Source organism: Epinephelus lanceolatus, chromosome 12 (assembly GCF_041903045.1).
Source record: "Epinephelus lanceolatus isolate andai-2023 chromosome 12, ASM4190304v1, whole genome shotgun sequence".
NCBI lineage: Eukaryota > Metazoa > Chordata > Actinopteri > Perciformes > Serranidae > Epinephelus > Epinephelus lanceolatus.
Genome location: NC_135745.1, coordinates 12,183,494 through 12,205,959, shown reverse-complemented (window position 1 = coordinate 12,205,959; position 22,466 = coordinate 12,183,494). Strand labels below are relative to the sequence as shown.

General features: G+C 40.5%; 1 protein-coding gene across 1 annotated transcript in view; it reads left to right on the top strand.

Annotated features, from left to right (window-relative positions):
• Nucleotides 1-11,161, top strand: part of vipr2 (vasoactive intestinal peptide receptor 2) — a 107,128-nt gene extending 95,967 nt beyond the window's left edge. Inside the window, exon 13 of the mRNA XM_033650148.2 lies at nt 2,921-11,161. Coding sequence (XP_033506039.1) covers nt 2,921-3,094 — 174 coding nt within the window. The 3' untranslated portion in view covers nt 3,095-11,161. The remainder of the gene's footprint in view (nt 1-2,920) is intronic.
• The last annotated feature ends 11,305 nt before the right edge of the window (nt 11,162-22,466 follow it).

Genomic DNA, 22,466 nt, shown 5'->3' with positions numbered 1-22,466 from the left:
AAGATACCGATGCAAACTGTATATTTCCTGTAGAAATGGAAGTGTATTTTGCACACAGGGTACCTTGCACATCATATCTCGATGTGGAAAGTCCATGGACAAATGTCGATATGTGACGAGATCAGAGTAAGAATGTGTTGACTAAGGACAGAGGGTGAGGTGGTGGATGGGTCAAATAACACAGGACTTTACCAGTGTTCAACATAACATTTTTCCCCACTGGCCCCCCAGGCCAGTAGTTCAGAGTTTCACTGGCCCCTTGTATATTCTTACTGGCCTAAGTCAAAGAGAGAGAGAGAGAGAGAAATGTCTATAAAACTTCATTTCATTTTACTTCATTTTATTTAACTCCATTACAACTCACCGTAGTGCGTGATGGTATAGTCCTCACAGAAGCTAATGTATGATGTCACAGTTTCTGTGTAGTTATCCAGACTACTGGTGGTGGACCTGAAAACACCCCAGTCAGTAGTGTCCAAACACGCCTGGAGATCCTCCACAGCATCACTGCTCCACTTCTTAGATGACCTCACAACAGGTTAACAGAGCTTTAACTTCTGCCTATATGAGGCAATCAGGTGGATGGTGGCGTGGTCAGAGTGGCCCAGTGCAGCGCGGGGGGCAGCGTGATAGGCGCTGTTATCAGATGTGTAACAGTGATCCAGGAAATTCTTCTCTCTGGTCGGACATTTCATAAACTGTTTGTATTTGGGGAGTTCATGTGTGAGGTTACCTTTGTTAAAGTCGCCGAGGACAATAACTAAGGAGTCTGGGTAAGTCCGCTCCACACAGTATCTGGTCGAGCGTGCGCTGTAGCCTACCTCCTGCACATTGGCCTGCAGTGGGATGTAAACACTGACCAGAATGAATGAAGCAAACTCACGGGGGGAGTAAAAAGGTTTGCAGTTGATGAAAAAAGATTCCAGATCAGGAGAGCAGTGCTGCTGGATCACTGTCACGTCATTTATACCAGCCACTGTAAGTATAAAAACAGATATCTCCACCTTTAGTTTTGCCGGAGAGTTCCTTGTTATGATCCGCTCTGAAGAGTTGGAAGCCTGCCAGCTGCAGCACAGAGTCCGGTATCGATCCACACAGCCATGTCTCCGTGAAGCACAAAACTGCTGATGTAGGAAAGCCTCCGTTTTTCACCATCAGTAGCTGAAGTTCATCCAGTTTGTTGGTCAGCAAACACACGTTGGAGAGAAATATACCTGGCAGCGGTGTGCGGTGTCAGCGTTGGCAGAGACGCACAAGCGCAGCGGCCTGTTTCCCCCTCCTCCAGTGTTTCATTGCATGGGCAAAGGTGAGGGCAGCTTTGGCCAAAAAGCCCATCTCAGGCACGCTGAGCATAGAACGTCTCACTGAGCTCTGACCTGTGGCGCGCGGCACGGTTAAAAAAACAAACAAACAAAAAACTTAGTGTCACTGGCCCGAGCGGGCCTGTGACTGGTCAGTCAACTTGCCTGACATACTTTTTGATTGGCCCCGGGCCATCGGGCCATTGCTTATGTCGAACACTGACTTTACCCTCAGAACCATTTGAAACCAAGTGAACTTTGAGTTATTTTAAGGTACATCATCACCATGTTTATTTTTCTTAACCTAACATATAGGTTGAGTATGTAAGTATGTAACTTCGCATTAAGTACTTAATGTCATTCGTGAGTCACTAATTCGGTAGACATCTTACAAACCATTGTATAAGGATAAGTGGCCTGTGCATGAGCAGTGATCAACACTGCGTTAGAGACTCCTCCGGGCTCTGATTGGTTGTTTTCGTTCAGGCGCGGTTGATTCTTGCAAATGTCATTAGGAGCACTAGGAGGAGTCAAAGGAAGATGATTTTTAACAGATTATCTGTCTGATGTACTACTGTCAGGACATAGTGACAATTACCTGTAGCTTTAAACAATGTGATAATAATATTATCAGGAAAAACAATCAAGCTAAAGCAGGTAAAACACAAAAATGACTGAATTAATGTGATAATTATTTCTGTTGCACAGTGTTTGTGTGTTTTTGTACTTCCCAGAAGTCAGCTGTACTTTTATGGTACTATGACTTAACAGCACAAAGCAATTTTAGACATGGCATGATGGCATACATACTAAATGGTTACAAACAAGTGGGCGCAAAGATGCTTTGTGTTTTAACATGTTAAAATGTTTTAACTTGAGTGAAAAAAAAAAGCACACATATGAACCTGAGGCTTTATTGACCTTGTTTTAAACCTCCTGGTGAGGTCTGAGATCAGACTGTGGTTGAGCTGTCCCACAAAGAAAACACACCCCCGCAATACGCACACATGTTACAAAGCTGTCTGCACTACTGATACATTTGCAGTTTGGGAACACACAGTCCAATGCTCAAATCTGTGCAAATAATGCAAGACGAAATTCACTTTGTGTTCTGTCTAAACTTATTTAGAGTTTGAGCTTCCCTTCATCTGTACAGGCTTGCTAAATAAATTGTCCATGCTAGCTACTTCTTATATTTACTGCAAACAAACCAGAGTTGTGAAATGCGTGACCCAGTGTTTTTGTCAGGAAAAGGATATTAAGTCCTTTAAAGACCAATTACTAAACTATTAGGAAGTGGGTTAATGTTGTGACGTTGCACTGTGATCAGACAACACAATGTCGGCCCAATAATGGCAGCACTCGACAGATGTTGTCAGATGGGTACAAAAATGAGCATCAGGTATGACTACTGCTTAATTGGTCCCATATAGCATACAACCCCTATATGTTATTCGAAACGATGAGCCATTTTTAGCACGTTTGTGGCTAAAGGAGCAGTTCAGTGTTTTGGAAAGGTTTGCATGCCCCACCACTTGCAAAAGTTTGATTCACTCTAGTATCTGTAACATTTAAATTAATCTAGTTAAAAACATGTTTGTTTTTATCTATTTTTGCAGGTTCAAGGCGAGCTCAAGAGAAAGTGGCGGAGTATGTGTCTGAATTGCCGTCTGAGCAGAGATCACCATTTCAACAGCAATTTCGCATCAAGGAACGGCTCAGAGCACATGATGCAGTTTCACCGCAACTCCCGAACCCAGTCTATTCTGCAGTCAGAGACCACAGTGCTGTGAATAAAAAATACCACAGTCTCCAGGTTGACCTGGGTCGAATAGTTTTACAAAATGATTTCAACACAAAGTTAAGGGGAAGTACCACATGGGTGGGACCTGCACATTTTGGTTTTAGCTTTACAAATCTTTGCAAGCATTCAAAATGCACCATAAGTATAAGTTGTTGCAACATCTGCAACACTCATGTTTAGTCAGTGTGGAGGTAGTCTCTATATACACTCTACATTCAGAGAATGTTTCCGGTTGTAGGCTGTTTGTAGTCCGCGTGATATTGACCAATCACGTTTGAGCTGGCCGCAGTTGTTGCCAGGTTAAACGGTCCCATGTGGTGAACTAACGAGGCAGAACATAATTGGTGTCACTGCAAATTCTGAATCCATCGCAATGGTTCAGCATATTTACTTATATATAAACGGAAGTCGGAAACGGAAATTCGCCTCCTCCGCCCAAATCAAACCGGAATGCCAAAAAATCGGGGGTCTGCCCCCAGAGGCTGTATCGCTGTCTGCCGGAAGTCAGACGCCAAATACAGCTGATGGGTTCCGAGAATGGTGTGGAGGTGAGGATGGTTTGCATTCAGCTGCAGGATAATGAGTTGTGGGGATGGTTCATGAGAGCAGTGCCAGGTGCGTTGATTGGCACAGCTGGTGCTTGTTCACAAATTGGTACAGCTGGTGCTCATTCGCTAATTATGCTCTTTCTTTAAATGCTGTAATGTGCTGGACCTCAGATGAGACACATAGGCACCCAAACTGTAAGATTTGATTCGCTCTATGACAGGAATCTGTCAGGAGTTTGGAGCAGCTAGCCTTCTAGCACCTTGGCGACCAGGCACACGGTGAAATAGTTGTGTATTAATGTTGCAACTGTGTGTGAGCAGCAGAGGTGGGGGACTTGAGTCACATGACTTGACTTGAGTCTGACGCAAATTTGAGAACTTGAGACTTGTTTACCAACACTGATGAAAGACTTGACTTTGATTCGGTATTCATGACTTGAGACTTGACTTTGACTCGAGAAAGATGACTTGAAAGGACTTGACTCTTTATTCAATATTTATAGTTTTTTAGAATTGGAGATGCTGCATTTTGTTGTTGAAACATGGGGACACATATGTTGCAGTGGGGAAAGACCCGCTGGCTGATATTCATGCCCATGCTACGAGAGCTCTGTCCTCCTTACATTGACAACGTTATTTATTCAACAAATGCCCCCAGTCAGCATGTTTATTTCAAGAGACAAAGCTCTCTAGTGGTCGTAGGGAACAATGGCTCTTGTCCATCTGGAGGATGGTCCAAAGGACTAACAGTGTGACGTCACTAACAACAAACCACTGGATATAAATGTGGGAGACCAGTGACCACGGTTATTCAGTCATCTTGGCCAAGTAGTTTTTGTGCCTAAATCTGACAAAACCTTATCTTTGGCTGTGTCAGATCAGAAAAGGATTGTAATTTTGAAAAACTGAGTTTTGGAAGACACTGATAAATGCCGTCGTCTTGTCAACAGTGGTGTCAGATCAGAAAAATCTCAACATGTCTCATTCCAGACAAGCTACATATTTTGTTTATTTTGAAGGACTTGCTGGGGTTAAATGTTCTGGTGGATAATTTATACTTTTAAAATCAGTTTCCTTTGGTCAACCCATTGAGGTTTCACTCAACTAAGCACCAGAAACTTCTATATAAGAAGTTTGTTTGATCAAGCTACTTGTGTTTGAAAAATTAATGGTTTTCAGATCATGTTGTGTGCAGGGGTCCGTTTCTCAAAGCAGGTTTAGTGAAAACTCAGACTCTGTTAACCCTGAAATGTGGGAAACTCTGAGTTTTCCGTTTCAAAAAGGGAGGTAACTCAAACGAGAGAAAGAGGGGTAACTCTAGCCTGTTTCAGAGAGAGAGTTAACTTAAGTTCTCGGTCAGTTACCATAGTAACAGACTCTATGAACCTAACCTGGTCGGGACCAGGTTTTTCTCAATGAACCTCGAGTTTCTCTCTGTCTCCGCCCTCTTTCAGAGCCACATACTCCATTTGATTTCCTCATTCATTCAGTCAGCAGGCGAGTTTTGGCATAGCCTAGTTCTGCCGTCTGTCTTTTAAAAAAATCATAAAAAAAAAAATCAGAGTCAGTATATTAGAAGTCCATTAGGCACAGTAGGTGGTGACTTTTTTTGCTAACATGGCATGTCCTTTTGATAACGATCCCGTGGATGAAGGTGAGTCATTACTGCGCAGAGAATTAAATATTCGTCGGGAGATGGTTATCAGACCGCGCATAGATGTTTTAGCATTTCCACACAATTATCTTTTTGAGCGGTACCGTTTCACGTCACAGTCCATCATCTACATACACAACCTAATCCGTCCTTACATTTGCAAGATTACCAATCGTAGTCATGCTCTCACATCCCAGCAGATATTGTGTGCTGCGCTGCGTTTCTTTGCAAATGGAAGTTTTTTGTACAATGACTGAATGAGACGCTGAGCACTTGAGTAAGGCAACTGTATGCAGGGCGGTCAGAAAAGTGTGATCGTTTTACGGGCATCTGCCTTCTTTCTGTTGGCTGAGTAGAAGTCTGTGTTAGTTTAAATAGGCTTGATTATTTAACAGAACATGATATAGATGAGAAGACATTTATGTGTGTGAAAACAGCATTATGTTGGGGATAAAACAACTGCACAGTCAAACAGCCACTTAATATTTACTTTACAATGTAAAACACGATCAAAATGAGGTACCCCCATGAGATTATGCCGAGGTCTTACCTGTTTGAACAATGTTTTTATATTTCATCCTAAACTGCTGCCAAGTGCGCTTCTCCCCCGCGGGATTGCACCTAAATGAAATAAACAAATAGGCTACCATTCAAGCAGTTTTCCCCTGTAATATTGTTGTGATTGCAAAGGACTACATTTAAACTTATGCATTCTCCCACGCCGTCGCCCTCTCTTTTGCAGCTGCAGCGGTGTTGCACTTCTTTTTGAAAATGTGTTCAAACTCGCAGTATGAGTGCATTAAGATTTCTTATTCTAGTGGGGTGAAAAACGCAGCCCTCCCCATCCCCATTGCCATGGTGACTCGTCGAATCGGGGCTCCATTGATGCTGGCTTTTTATAGTTGTGGTGCACGCGCTTAACTCCAGGTGAAACTACTCCGAGTTGATTAAACTGATTCAAATCAGCTGTTCTGGAACCGGAAACTCAGAGTTTCCTATCTCAGAGTAGATCAACTCAGAGTTCAGGATTAGACTCAGAGTTTGTTGAACCTGCTTTGTGAAACGGACCCCAGGTCAAGTTTTCCTTCCAGCTCAACAACAGCAACAATTTTTTCCACAACTATGCATTTAAAGGTGACAACTTGTTACTTTGGTTATGTATTTTGTGGTCTGTAATGGCTACACCCACCCATCTGATACTTGAAGCTTGTTAAAATCACTGTTAAGAATGATTCACAAAGGCATTTTGACCCAGGTCAGCACATGAGCCCTGGGTGTCTGGGCTACTGGTAAAAAACACTGGTAAACAGGGTTGTTTTGTACTGATTCAGAACCTAAACTGTTCTAACAAACTGCATACTTTTTAATGTACATGTAATGATATGCTGTTATCAAGAAGTGCTGTGCATGTGCATGTTTGTCTACATGTTGTATTTAATTGTTGCCACAAGACAAAAAAATCCTGGTGACGCTTTGCTTAAGGCATACAGATTTTTTTTCTTTTGTTTCTTTGAAACAGCACTCCCTACTGTTAAAATCTTTGGTGACAAAAGACTAAAATGGCTTACTGTCCTGAATAAGTGCCATAATAATTTGAATTTGTACAAAATTTAATTTTATTAGTATGAAGTATGTAACAGTGAGTAATTTTATTAGTATGGAGTTTGTGCTACTTTTTAATTATTTTCATTGAGATACATATTTATTTATACAGCACTTCAAACCAAACTTGCACTCTAATAAATATTTAACTAGGAGCCAGACCCCACTGTGCCTTAAAAGATGTTACTTAACACAGGTCTGGACCAAATACACTTTTAGATTTGTTCTTAGGTGTTACCCAGAATCTTCTTGATAGTATATTATAGGAAGCAAAATAAGGAATTCATACATGTTTTTGCCAGATTTGGTAATTTATTCCACAGTTTAGGGTCCTGGAATCTCCTGGTTTTATAGATAAACCTGAGTATCATCTGCATAACAGCGGACATTTTTGAAAAAAATATTTGTCTCACAGATGTTTCCATGAGAGGGACTAGGATTCAACCTTGTAGAATGCCACATTTGAGATAAAATGATGCAGAATTCACCTTGTACTACAGCAAGCAGAGTTCAGTAGTTTTGCATAGTCCGTTCTTTCTCCACAGTGTTATGTCAGCGCTAGAGAAGAGGTGTGGAATCACTGATTATCTTTCTGCTATAGGGAAAAAACACAGCATTGCCTCTGTTTCTTTAAACCATTCACAGTTGTCTTGGGCAGCACTAAACCCAGCGATCGCTGCAGCCACAGTGCTCTTGCAAAATAGTGTTGGGGGTGTACTTGTTTTGTTGGAACATTTGCACGTAGGGAGGCAAGAACTGTCAGTAAAATGGCCCCACAAAAGAAAACACTATGGAAACATTAACAGTCCTATGCCACTTGTGATTCAATTTTTAGTGATTAAAAAAAGACGATTATGATTTGATAATTGATGCACTAGGAGTAAAGTGTGACTAAACTTAATCTTTAGGGAAACTAATTAAGCAAGTTAAAACCAAGAATCGGTGAACATTATAATGATAATATTATAGAAGCTTGTGTGAAGGGGAATGGATCAGTACATTAGTAGTCACTGCCACTGGTGCATGCCGCTGCCACATTTATAAGATGTGGCTTCATCTAGTCTGAGATATTCAGTTTTTGGAAGCAGTTGTCATATTTGTTTTTCTTGAAAGTTTGCCTTGCAGATAGAAGTATTGAATTCTGGTATTCTTTGGTATGATCATCTGTTTTGTTTCAGCTCTAAATTTTAAAAGACCCTGTCAAGGTTTATAAAAATATATTGATTTGTGAGATATACAAAAGGTTCTGATAGAAAATCAAGCATAATAATCCAACAGCTGTATGCCTTAAAGGGAAATTTTCAACCAGCTCTGTGTCAGTCACCAAGTGTGCAGATTAATGGTGCCCCTCGTGAAATACTGTAGCAGGGTTCTGCTGGTGGATCTCCCGATCCTAACGACATGGGGGGAAACCAAACACCTTTCACAAGCACACACTGCCCACACTGCTATGGCTCAGAGCTGGTTTAAAATTGGCAAAGTTTCCCTTTATGAAAAGTGTTACCAAATATATAATAAACCAGTGTATCATAAGACATCTATGTGACTGTAAGTGGTTGAGAGTACAAACACAAGACCATATACACTTAGAGTGTTGGTTTGTCAAGTGATTTCATATTTAATGTTGACTGACATGATGCTGAGTATCATGTCCTTATTAAACACATGTATTTGTATAGACACCATGAATGTCATGCAAAAGATGATTGATAAAGGCTATCTTTGTAAGCACTGTACTGTGTGAATGTGTAAAACTTAAACTGTTTATGCTTTTAGAAGCCCATCTTACTTAATGATAGGAAATATGATTTCCTACACAGTCCCTTATAATTCATAATTCATAATTCATATTAAAAATTGTTTACACGTGGAGTGATGTTCCTTAGTGCAACTTTAAAGAGGAGGCATGTTTTGTGATCATTTGGGCCGGCTCCTAAGAATACTCTCAAATTTGTATCAACCAAATCCAACAAGGTATTTTGGTCATGTAATTTAATCACTGTAACAAAAAAAACTGCAAAGCTCCAAGCAATTTGCAAACTCTGTAAGCAATTTTATTCTTTTGTTAAATGTTAAACTGAGTATAGTTATATCCTGGTCAGTCACACTAGCCGATACAAGCAAACAGTGCCTGCCACAGAGCTAATGCCATATTCACGTCATATGGGGTGGAAAGTAATGATGCGGGATTCCCAACTTTATGAATTGCAAATATTTATGTCATGCAAGTGCTCTTGCTTTTTTACTCTCTTGTGGAGATTACACTTGTCAATATATTTAAGTTTCTACTGTTCTGTTGTTAAGATCCCAAATGGACATGACTGTAACCATCAAATGTCCAATGGATGCTTCTGCATCATGTCTCTGTTGTGGCTCAAATGTCCACTAGAGGACATATTCATCTGCCCTTCAGCAATCAAATTTTAAGTATTGTTTAGAGTTAATGCCAGGTGTAAATGGGGCCTTATTTCTGCCTTGCTACCTAGAGGACAAAATCTTAAATTAACTCAAACAGGATGTGAATACCGCAAACACACACACACACACACACACACACACACAAAATTGTCTTTTCTTCCTTTGCCTGATCGGACCTCTTCTTGGGACTGTGCAGTGTGTAAAGCCTTATCTCCTTGACTCTTCTGTTCCGCCTGTTCACGTTCAGGTGAGGTCTAATCAGACAAAAATGAAAAAAACCTGAGCAGGTATGGAGGCTATTTATCCTCATGTAATCTCTGTCAGTAGGCTGAGGGGAAAAGCAGCATCACATCAATCAATATCTGTCTCATAGTGTTTTGTTTGCTTTGTGACTCTAATGTTTGCTAATGTTTAAAAAAAAGAAGTCAGATGTACTCCTGCCAGCTGTAGTGTATTGTCACTGCTTCTCTTCCCATTTTTCATCCTGCTCTTGAATGATGCCATGCTCTTTTAATGATAATAAAAGATGGCTTCCTGAATGAACAAGGGGGTACGGGGGTAAGATATTACTATCAAGCTATTAAGAATGAGAAGAGTGGCTGTGTCAGTGGCTTCACCTCTTTACATAGTGGTATCTGACAAATGTCCTCATCCAGTCTTTTTAACTGCTAAATAATTAAGATGCTATTACGCAGAGATATGCTTGCTTTTAAGTGCGCATTTGAATACATTTTATTAAGACACAAAGTTGAGGGAGGGTGACAGACTGTCTGTGGGCTACCACATATAAGATTCACCCCTTGCTCCTCCACAGCTCCACCCTCTCATCCGAATATGGTCACTTCTGGCTCCAAAACACCAAGATGGTGATGATTGAAATGCCAAACTTGAGGCTTCAAAATGACATCACGGTGACTACATCCATTATTTTATACAGTCTATGGCTGGAAATAGGAAGTAAGGAAGGGGCCACCCACCCCTTCTTTACTTCCTATTTTCAGCCATGATTTACTTTTCTGAATTGTCTGTAACGAACAGAACAGTTAATTTGGGCATCTAGTCAGAAGAGATGAGGAGCTTTAAACTTTAGGTAATTCCAATGAAAGAGATGCCACACTCACTTTTTGACTTACCAGCACTCAGAGACATGAGATGGATCACATAATAAAAAAAACCCCACAATATCAAGGCGTACAGCTTCTTCATTTTCCCTCACTTTCCTTCTTCTTCCTCTCTCATGTCCTTTCTACATGTCTCTCCATCCTGGGGGCTGCCCAGCCTAGAGGTGGTGAGCTGGATGTTCAGTCATCTCAGAGAAGACGGGCTGCCTTGATCGGAGCTGACAGAGTGACTTGAGGCGAAGACACCGCTAATTGGGAGGAGGAAGGCACACTGAGCGAGGGGTCTGTGTTAAGGCTATGACTGAGCACTTGGCTTCATGTCGCTGGTTGCTCTGTGTGGAAGCCAGAGTCCTCCAGACAGTGAAACAGAATCTTTACTGCAGTTTGTTCAACAGCCAGTAGTAAAACAGAGGAGAAGACGATAAAAACCAGAAACCTTCAGACATTTTTTAAAAGGTTTGCAATGACACAATCTCAGCTTTAGTGTCAAACAGGTTGCTCAAACCATTTAATTTAGCAAAATATGAATTTAGTCTTGCTTATATTTCAACAAACAATCAAACAAAAAGTCAAAAAGTGTGCCAGCAGCTTGTAAATACAGCTTTTAGTTTTGTCTAGTTTCAAGGCCGTAACTACCATTGAGGACACCAAGGTCATGACCTTGGTATTTTTTCGCAACCTAAATCAATGAATAAAATGAAAATAAAAATAAACCATTTCATTTGTGCGGTGAAAGTATGTGGGAGGACCGATGGAAGGTGATTGAGTGACTCTCTCTTCTCTATAATAACAATTATTTAAAAAAGAAAATTCTGGTACTCTTGTTTGATCGACGCAGCTTTCATACAGCTTTGCACACACATTATTCTTAGATGGATTACTCACGAATGCAGGGTCGCATAGAAATGCCGCACATATCATATGAAAGTGCAGGACCAGAGCTTTCCGAGGATACCACACACATCATTGTGCTGTCATCCCATCATGCTATAAATACAGATCAATTGTCTACAAAATAAAAACCTGATGAATTTCTTTACAATCCATTATACAGATCTTGTTATCAGTCACTTCATATAGTGAGGAATATCGTATCTTACCACATCTCAGGCTTGCGTGTGTTTCTCCCTGTCTATCCACATTTGTAGTCCGGCTTTCAAGATGCAAATATCTCCATATTCTCCAGTTGTCGCTCAATCAAACTTTGTATGACAAGACCAGCACACTTCACCTTTGCGCACCCAGACAACTGTAGCCTAATTATGCATGTGTGACAGGGCCGTAGTCACCATATACACTGAGGGGGACACGCCCCCCCCCCCCCCCCCCCATGCCCAAAATGTCCCTCCAATATATAACTGAAACTGAAAAACAACAACAAAAAAACTTTCAGGTCAGGCCAAAGAGCAGCACAGAGCACAGAGAAGTAAGTCAAGATCATGTCGACAAGAAAATGTCCAGAATTTTTTTTTTACTGCAAAGTGGCAATATTACCTTGGAGGAGATCATTGCACTTGGTTGACTATTTTTCTATGATCTTAGATGTAAATATTGCACGGTTATTTCAAATGAAACACATTTTTGACTTGTGAATGAGTCAATGGAATTTCTTGCAATAATGAAAAAATACTGGCAATCATGTCCGCCTGGCACAAACCACATGTTTTGGACAGCTGTGAAGTGACAGAATGTCCCACCATCATGGTTCTTATATTGCCAGATTCCAGAGAGTCTCCCCTCTTCATATATGGCAGAATATGTCAACTTCCAACTTGCTATGGTGAGATACATGTAAAAATGTAAGAATTTAGTCACACGGATTTGTTTTTTTCATTGATATAAAAATTAATATAACTGACAACTGACAGATGAAGAGAAGTACTTCCTGCTAAAGAATAAGTGGTTCAAACATAATTATAAATACCCACAAACAAAGTCTGGTGAAAGGCAATTACGCTATAGTATGAAGTGGGAAGAGAAACATGATAAGATGGGATTAATCTAATATGTTGTGTGTAGTTCTTTATAGATGTAGCCTCTTAATTTGGCTGTCAAAGTACACCAGATTGAAGGCTTTTGATATATAATTGACAAAAATTTCTGACCCCCCACGTGCACCACGACTAAATGACCTCGGTATTTCAAAAATCCTGCGTACAGCCCTGTCTAGTTTGATCAGAGAAATGACCAGCTGACTTCCAGACACAGAAGAGTAAAAAGAAAGATAATAAATTTCAATTGTAACTTTTAAGATTTGCATATGTGTATATTTGTAATTAATGTACATTTTAACTTGAGATGTCTTAGCCTTACTTCTCTCATTTGTAACAGCAATTTAATTAATCAAACAACTGCTTCAGGTATTAATATAACTGCATAAAAGTGTTACTTTTTTCACCTTAAAACCACAAAGTATTGATATGGAAAATTGTTTTTTTTTTATTTTTTACTGAATAAAGTGACAAAGTGCTTGAATGAAATAAGAGTGAATTCAGGCCATAAACCCTGTGTAAGCATTATTACTTTGTGCAGTCAGGGTACACTAAACAAACACTTAACACTAAACAACAACAGGGGACTACCAGTTTGCCAATGTGTTGTGTCTACTTGGTGTAATGACTACTTTGCACTTGCACTTAGCATTGCTGCACCACTTCCTGGACGAACAGAGCCATCTGCTGCACCTGATGATTTTGCTCCACCCCAGCATCTTTGGTTTAAAGTCCCCCTGAAACAATGGTTTTAGATCAGGCCAGTCAAGTCAGCAGATGGTGGGACCCTTTCCAGAGTGGGATTGTTGTTGAAGAACAATGAAAGGAAACTTTAGCATGTTCAGAGCATCACTCACATGTTGAGTGACCTCCATCATCCTTATATCAAAGGGGAATCAATGGTGATGATATTTACGGTATGTGTTTTGACAAAGGTAATGTTAGTCTGTACACTTAACTATCTTCCTGACAAGGGAAGACTGCTAAAGACAGCTAACATCATTGAGCACAGAAGACTTTGGAAGTACAAGCTTGAGTCTAAGTTTTTATCCAGACTGAACTGAGCCACCCATTAACCCTCTGATACCAGGAGAGCAGCAGTATATCTCTGCCTTTTCTCAGGGTTTGTTTGAGCCGAACTGACATTCATTATCATCACTAAACATCAAGAATAATCACTTCCTTTTGCACTTTTGTCAGGGGACAGTTCTGTCAGTTGGTAATTTACGTGACATCATCTGAGCAAACAAGGGGGCCTATTGTGATTGTAATACCACAAGCATGAACAGCTGCATTATAGATCATATTCTACACATAGTTAGCAAAGTGCCTATAGCCTAAAATCTGATGAATCAGTCTATCAGAGCAAAAGTAAACAACTCGTGGCCACTAAAGACAAACACTCAAGGCTCCTAATATCCTCAGATAAAAAAGTGCTAATCAGAGGTCTTTAAAGATCAAAAGATTTGTATGATCTGAAAGAAACCCTTGAAAACCTAACCAAACTTGATGCACATGACTTGAAGTGAAAGTGGTGAAAAGCTCATTTCATTTTTGGACAAGGGGTGCTGCATTGCCCAAACTATCTAACTTTCCTAAACCGTCAACCTGACAGCCTTGTCTACTTTCCACAGTGTTTGGCAAGGTGTGCATATGTGTGAAAACATGCAAGAGTTTGAAGTGTTGTTAAAATCCTTTTCGCCACTTTCCAGCACTCTTCCTCTTCTTCTTCTACTTTCTCTCCTTCTTCTTCGAAAGATTGTGTTGTTCACCACTGAACTACCCAATTGCCTCTGTGATAGCTGTGGTAGACAGACTGTGGAGTCTGAGAAGAGACAGGAGAGGTGTGACTGAAATCTTTATTAACGTTTGAGAGTTCCTTAGAGCTGTCTGACAGACTGTTCCTGCACCCATTGCAGGTAAAATAATCTGTTTTTCAAAGTGTCATGCACCAAAAGGAGCCCAGCCTGTGTAGGCTGCAAACATCACAAAGTGAGAGAAATAACATGATGAAAGTGAAAGAACAAACATAATACACTTCCATGCATGTCAAACAAAGTGTTAAAGCAGATGTGAACACAATCCTGTTTCTTAGACATTGTAGTTACATAACTAAGGTACATCGAGGCACAGAGTATGCTTAAGCGTGTCAAACAAAAAGCAACCTCCTACGCTGTTGTCAGACAAATCAACTGTCAGCATCTTTACATCTCCCTATTTTATGACACTGGATTTGAAATGAAACAGTGTTGGGTAAAGAGGACTTTGGGAGGTTCAATCCCAGAACTGGCAGAATAAATGTGGGTGGGGAAAGTAAAAAAATAGCACCTGCTCCTTCCTTATTACCACCACTGAGGTGCCCTTGAGCGAGGCCCCTAACTCCAATTGCCTCCAATGGAGCTGCTCAGAGGCCAGCAGATCAGACTAGGGTTGTACTGGGCAGCTTCCAGGTGTGTATATGTGTCACTGTGGGAATGTGATCAGGGCACTCCTGCAAAAGAGAGGCTTCCTCTCAGTTAAAACCTCACTGAAATAAAACCAAAAAAGCAAAAAAGACAGTGAAGATGTAGATGTAATAAAGGGATACTAAAACATGTAAAATAGAAGGAGTCTCAGTCTGTCTGTCTATATGTCTGTCCTTTGATTTTCCTCACAGCCATTTATCCAATCGACTTCGCACTTGTCGGGTTTATTGCTGAGGACCAAATTAAGTGCAGTGTCAAGTGTGAGCTCTTGAGCTCTATGGGACATATTTGTTAGATGTGCCTTACTACAGAAGTACACACTGTTCAACATATCCTCATACACTTGTGGTTTGTATGATATTCTATGAATTAGTAGCTCACAAATGACATTTTGTACTTAATATAAAGTCCGGAAGGTTGACTTTAGATAAGGAAAGTTACTGTGGTTAGGCTAAGCAAAAGAAACATGGTCACAATGTACCATAAAATGACTCAGAGTTCACTCAAAGTTCCCACAGTTTAAAACACCAGCCTCCTGAGGAAAGTCCCGGGGGAATGTCACAAATGAACGGAATGAATTTTGGGACACATTCACCACCTCAACTTGCCTCCCTAAGGGACCACTTCCTTCTTTACTCACTTCAGTGCACTGGTCATATGATTGCAGCCTTTCCAACTGTGTGGCTTATACACAAATCACTGCTTCATAATAACATGGGGTATGTACAGATTTTGTTGCATTGCTTTCATAGCAAAACCTACGAACAGTGTATGAGAACAGCCGGCACTGTGTAGTGTACTGATAGCGGACCCCTATTGACTGTTAGAGAAATGAGTACAGCTCGCTCTCCATCACTCGCTACAGTACATTCAACAACAGATGAAGACAGACAAGCCGCAGATGTAACAAACTCTTACATTTCCAGCATTGGCAATGTAACTTTTGGAATTAGCGTTTTTGTTCCTACAAATAGCCGCGGTTTGACTCCACTGAAGCCATAAAATATTTGAGTGAGCTTTGGCGCCCAAATGACGCCTATATTCTTGCATTGATAGGGGGCCCTTAACAAAGACCACACCATATGTAAAGAAAAGTTTTATTGGATGACTGGAGGATCAGGCAAGGTGGAAAGAGAATCAAGTTGGATGGGATGATGGGGGTCAAGGGGAGGGATACAAGGGAGTCATTTGCCAGGGGATAAATGGGAAGGTTGTTTCGAGAATGATGGCATGATTATGGGTGGAGGTCAAGGAGGGGGATGAAGAGAGGTTGAACTCTTGGGGATAGATGGGGTCGTGGTGAGGCTGGGGTCGAGACTCAGAGTGGAGAACACGTCTTGATGAGCTCCATGCTGGGTAATCCCTCTGTGTTTCATATCAAGGACCATCTTGTTGTTAGGCGACTGTGCTGGCGGCTGAGCCACTTTGACTTTGCTGTCCTGCTGAGAAGGAAGTGAGGAGAAGAATAGGATTTAGGGAGGAAGTGTCATGAGAAGTGAGACAAATGGAGGAGAAAGGATTGGACATGCCTATATAGGTTATGGCAGGTGGTTGAATTGATGAGGCACAGATGGCTGAATTAGCAAGGTGCAGGTAATTTGAATTAATAGGAGAGAGAAGCGTGGTCTTTGTCCTGAACCTTCGTCAAAATAACTTAATTTGATGCATAGCTCATGACCCATGAAATTGTTTGGAAGCAGCAATACCAGAAGCCAAGCAATCGGCCTGTTACAAATGGGCACGTTTTGAACAATCACTGCACTAGTATTGCTTAAATTAAAACCATGATTTTAAAAAGTCATAATATTAAATATTTGGTTGCAGAACTGTTGACCCACTGACATCTGCAGATACTTGTTTACCTTTATGTCTCATCTTTTGTGAAACACTTGAACACCTTGGCTGCTTTGTTTGTGTGTATGTAGGATCATAATTGAGCTTTACACGACATAAAATTGAATGCACTATAATTAAAAAGGGCGATGGCTCTGACACTGTTAACCCAATAAAGACATGAACACTGTCCTCCTACTGTCTGCTTTATGCTTCATGCATAATATCATTTCCTCACTCACTTTCTTCACTGAACACGTCAGACAGTACGGTTTTTTAATGAGCAGTTGGTGAATCTGTGACAAACAGATCAGTAAGCTCGAAGAGTCAGACACCTTCAGCCATCTGGTGTCTCCATCTGTCAGTAACAAGCATCTGTTCACCAGCGACTTTCATCGAAACATCATGGTCGCCGATTCACTAAAACTCAGACTAAAGTTCTGGTTAACAAACCCGTCTAATTACAGAAGCTCAAAAACACAACTTTAAGTCATTTGATTTTCTTTTATTCCACCAGCAGCTTTTCAACACCACAGGCGTTTATTCAATTGAATTGGATTTACATCTATAAGCTATGGCCTAATTTAGTTTTGTCAAGTCTTTCATTTAAAGAAAATCTAGACACAATTTACAGTAATAAGCCTCTGTTTAAATGTAGCCACATATTCTCCTTTTTGCTCTGGCAAAAGTGGAAATAGCAAACCAGTGATCAACTGTTGGGCGGTTTGGTCCAAATTGCCAGCAGAAGTGAACTCTCAAAGCTATATATACGCCTGGTCTGCATCTGTGCATTTCTATGACGCACCTTGAGCTTGACATTCGCCAGTACCTGCCTGTATTGACCAGCTGTTTTGCAAGTCAACAAGCACACAGCTGATGGCACCACTGTAATGATGCTATGAATTGTCACAAATTGCTGGTATGGCCTTTGAGAAATTTTGAATATTTCATCAATAAATAGGCTTACATCTTGGTACCTGCTGAGCTTGTATAGTTATCTGATGCAGATATAATATACTGTCTTTTCCTGCTTATTATGGCTTGCTCTCAGCTTTGGGGTCTGAAGCTTATCACAGCATACAGTACATTGAAGGCATAGACTGTAAAAATGGGCGACATCACAGTTACCTTCATTATTGTAACAGTCTATGCTAGTTTGTTAATACTGTTGTCTCGTGGATCTGTACAAACATTATACAAGTAAAATTAAGTCTTACAAATATGCTAAACTGTGATATATTTGTGACAATTAAATGGGTAAAAACTATAGAACTGGATATTTATATACCTTAAATGTAAGTCCAGTCCAAATGAAAATAGGCTTTCCACATGCCTCTGCTCTTTCCAAAGATCAAGACGTTATCTGCTTGCAGAGAACCCACTGTATTTGAAAACATACTTTATTTTTAATGATCAAAAATGATTTTTGATGTAGCTCTGAAAAAAACAACACTTAACTGATGTAACATTCACACTGACACTGTCTGAAAGTTATACAACCTCTCAATGCCCCAAGATGGTGCATTGTAGTCCAGTGAAATTAGGCCAAATGCTGTTTTCTGTTTTCTGCTTTTGAGATGTAATAGTCTTTCCTACACTTAAGACTCCACACACGCTCACAAGACATACAGCTCTATCTCTGTGTTGGCTTACACTGATGTGAACTGACAGAATGTAATGACAGAGGACAGGATGTGATAAGTGTCTTTCATGAATGATGCATCATTTCCACGACGTAGGCAGGTGGAGGTGGCAGATTCTAGACGTCTCTGACTCCTTGACAACCTGCCAGTCTCTGTCGTTTCTCCACAGATGTAGTTACCTCAGCAGTTCATTATTAAACCGCTCCTAATTCTGGCTACCTGGACACTGCTAACTAAACAGGGATAAAAATGATGTGATCATGCAGCTCTTCTATACTGTCCAAATGTTATCAGACTGAATGGATCAAATCCTGATAGTGATACAAGTCATTTCACGGGTCTTGTGATGCTCCAAAAAATTGTATTCACTGATTTATAGACGGTAATAAGTCTTTTGGGGCACCATGGCATCATGTGTTAGACTCTGAAGATGTAATGCCACATTTGGCCACTATATAAAATTGGTCCAAATCTTGATACTGTTCCTTGATGAGTCTTAAGATGGTGAAATAATTTACTGATTGTGAAATCCCCCTAGATAGCTTTGTTGGCAGTACAACTACAAAACAGAAAAATATACTGTTACATGTGCTTAAGACTTATTTATTTCATCCATTTTTCTTAAAAAAAAAGTGTGTTCCTGGGCATACTTTCCATGTTCTAGACAAATCAGAATCCATTGCAGCTCTTGCTATTAGAAATCAAAACCTGAACAACAATCACTACTATGAATATTAACTAGCATGGGTTATTGTATCATTGTAACTTCTCATTTTGTCCACCCTTAAACCTGCAGAAAGTGAAGCATTTAGCAGCTGAATAGGAAGATATTTCCTTCAAAAACTGATAGAGACTAAAAACAGAGCTAAAAGACAGAGACTTACATTCATGAGTTGGACAATAACACCACTCTATCCACCATTATAACAGATACGTCCTTATAACTGCTGACGGGACAACTCAGAATGCAAACAAGCTCAGTTATGACCTTAATATGAATTTTCGATCCTTGGAAGCTTTATATTGGTAAAACTTTATTTTAACCAAGAAAAGTGATTTAAATTTTTGTGACATCATCAAAATATAAAATCTGTAGGTCGAGTGGGAACTCAAAGGTGGGGCCAGCAGGAGAAACACTACTGCTCATATTCAGTGGGCCACAAGTAAACTGGGAAGCCAGAAACTTTTTCGGCGTATGAGCCAGACAAGCAACTTTCACTGGACTGAATAGGTCCCATCTTGGGGTCTGGTATGCAGATCTCATACATCCATGTTCACAACTTGTTTCCACTGCTCCCAAGTGGCCAGAAAGTGTAGCTTTAAACATTAAAAGAAAAAAAAAGAAAAAATCCTCATACTTTCAGTTGAAATTTCAGGGTAGATCTCAAACTTGTTAAGACAAATGTATCCATATTAGTGTGACCTCACACCTCCTTGTGTTGATGTAGCCTTTCAATAAAATGACAAATCAGCCGTAAGCCCTTTGCTTTTCTGTTCTGTTATTCCTGATTAAACATAATCTGGTAAAACATTTTATAAAGGATCTAATTCCTGCCAAATAAAATAAGACCCCAGCTTTTTGGTTGGCTGGGCATACACAACTCTAGCACAAGTAATCTTTATACCGCCAGAACACTCAGAGTGATTTTATGACTCCGTGCCAGCAATAATCTTGGCTGGAGGCATTTTATTTTCAGGTTGTCCGACGGTCCCGCCAAACTTATGTCCGTCATATTCTTGTGAACGCGATATCCCTTTGCTTGCCCTTTCAAATTGTGCACAAATGTTCTCTTGCACTCAAGGATGAACTGATTAGTTTTGGTGGTCATAGGTCAAAGGTCAATGTGACCTTGTATCTGTCTCATTCTTGTGAATGTGATATCTCCAGATCCCCTTGAGGGAATTTTTTCAAATTTGACACATTTGACAAACATCCACATAGACTTAACAATGAACTAATTAGAATTCGGTGGTCAAGGGTCAAGGTCACTGTGACCATGGGTCTCTCTCATTCTTGTGAATGCAATATCTCAAGAAGGCCATGGTGAGGTTTCCTCAAATTTGGCACAAACATCCACTTGGACTCAAGAATGAACTGATTAGAATTTGGTGGTTGAAGATCAAGGTAGGTATGACCTCACAAACTAACACATTGTGACATTTTACATCCAAAAAGTAAAAGGTCAGCTTTACTTTGACATAATGTTCTGCAAAGACATTTTTTGTGACCATTACTCAACATCATAACTCAGGAACAGAAGGAGAGAAATTTGGTCAGATACTGAACCTGTGACACTAACTTCAGGACCCCATCTTGAAACTGTGCTGTTTGTATAGATCTTCTGTCCTGTTGAGGGGAAGATGTGTGTGAAGCATCCATGCTTTTACAGACATGTATTTAATTGTAAGGGCAAATTAACTGGTGTGCGGAGGCATAAAACTGCTTGACAGTAATTCTAGTTTTCTTTATTTATTCTTTCTGATGTGTCCTCTACCCGTCACTTGAATGTGGTGAGATTGTGTCTGAGAGAGCTCTGAGGGGACGCAATGGTGTGTGTGTGTTTATGTGTGTTTGTGTGTATAACTGAAGGGTAAGGTTGATAAGACTGACAGTCCACAGGGGCAAGTGGTGGCCGGTAGAGGCTTGACGTCTCCAGGAATCAGGGGTCACTGGCAGAGAGAGTTGTTACGGTAACAACCAGAGGGGTCGGGGAGGGTGAGCTGTCACTCTGCCTCAGCCGACAAAAGTCGAGACGTGTGTCTAAGTTCGCGGCCAAACTTGCAACTATCAGGCCTCTGTCAGTCATCTGAACCAACACTTTACCTTGCCACCATGGAAGAAGTTCAAACAAATCAATTCAAATGAAAGTCAAATTCATTTCCTGTGTTTTTGACCTTTTGTTGACCTTTACCCCGACAACAAATGGGCACATCACACCCTTCTCTTCAAGGATCTCTGCCAGCCCTTTTAAACCTGCACAGAATTTTATCTGATCAAGCTGTAAGATTCAGCTGCACTGAATATTACATGGAGACCTTTGGGTTTGTGAATACTATCATATTTAATCCCATTCAGGATAACTCTGAAATCATGTCAGAGGATTTGACAACACAGGGAAATACAATCATAACTGTTTGAGTTTGGCTCACTGCCCACTAAAGGAAACAATTTACTATTTTTCTTTATAATTCAATTTTCCAGTTTTCTTTATTTTGTCTTCAAACTTTAAAAGAAGAAGACTTGTTTCAAAGCTCTTTATTTGAAACTCTCAGGCATTTTGAGAAATATGTTTATTTGCTTTAGTTCCAAGAGTGAAATGAGAAGATCAGTGTGTTTCTGTTAGATTAGCATAAAGACTTAGCCTGGAAATCCAGACTCAAATCTAGGAAGATTTTGAGTCTGGCCCTCACTGATACACCCTTCCTACCCAAGGGGCGGCACTAACTGAGGCATATTAAATGCCGCCGCATGCAATTGGATAGCACGATAGCCAATCAGAGAAAAAACAAGGTGATGTATTCATTGCATTAAGCCCCATTTGTTTGCCAACCAGTGGGGCTAACTGATAAATTATGCTTTTGCTGTATCCCGTCGGCAAAACAGCAAAAATGTCCTTCCTGGAAATGAAGGCTTCTAGGGCAGTCTTCTGTTCCTCTCTCAAGGAAAAAGATAAGTGTAGTTGGTTTGGCGTTTCTTCCAAAGCTAAACTGAATGGATGCGGTCCTTCGGCAGCTGCCATCTTGGCTGTTTACTTTTAGATTCTTAGGGCGCAGCGCTGTCGTCATCACGTTACGCGTGCCCAGAGCCCGCCTCTGTCAGATAGACTGATCTGATTGGTCCGATTTGAGATTCAACGGGCTCTGCTCGTCGGGGTCAGATTCCCGTGCAGTGCAAATTTGAATTTGCTAGGGGCATCTGGATTTCCAGGTTAATAAAGACTGGAAGCAGAAGAAGACAGTTAGCCTGGCTCTGTCCGAAGTAAAATAAAATACACCTACCAGCACATCTGAAGCTACATAAATGTTGTGAAATCCATACACATAAATGTTAAAGGTCCATTGTGTAGAATTTAGTGACATCTAGTG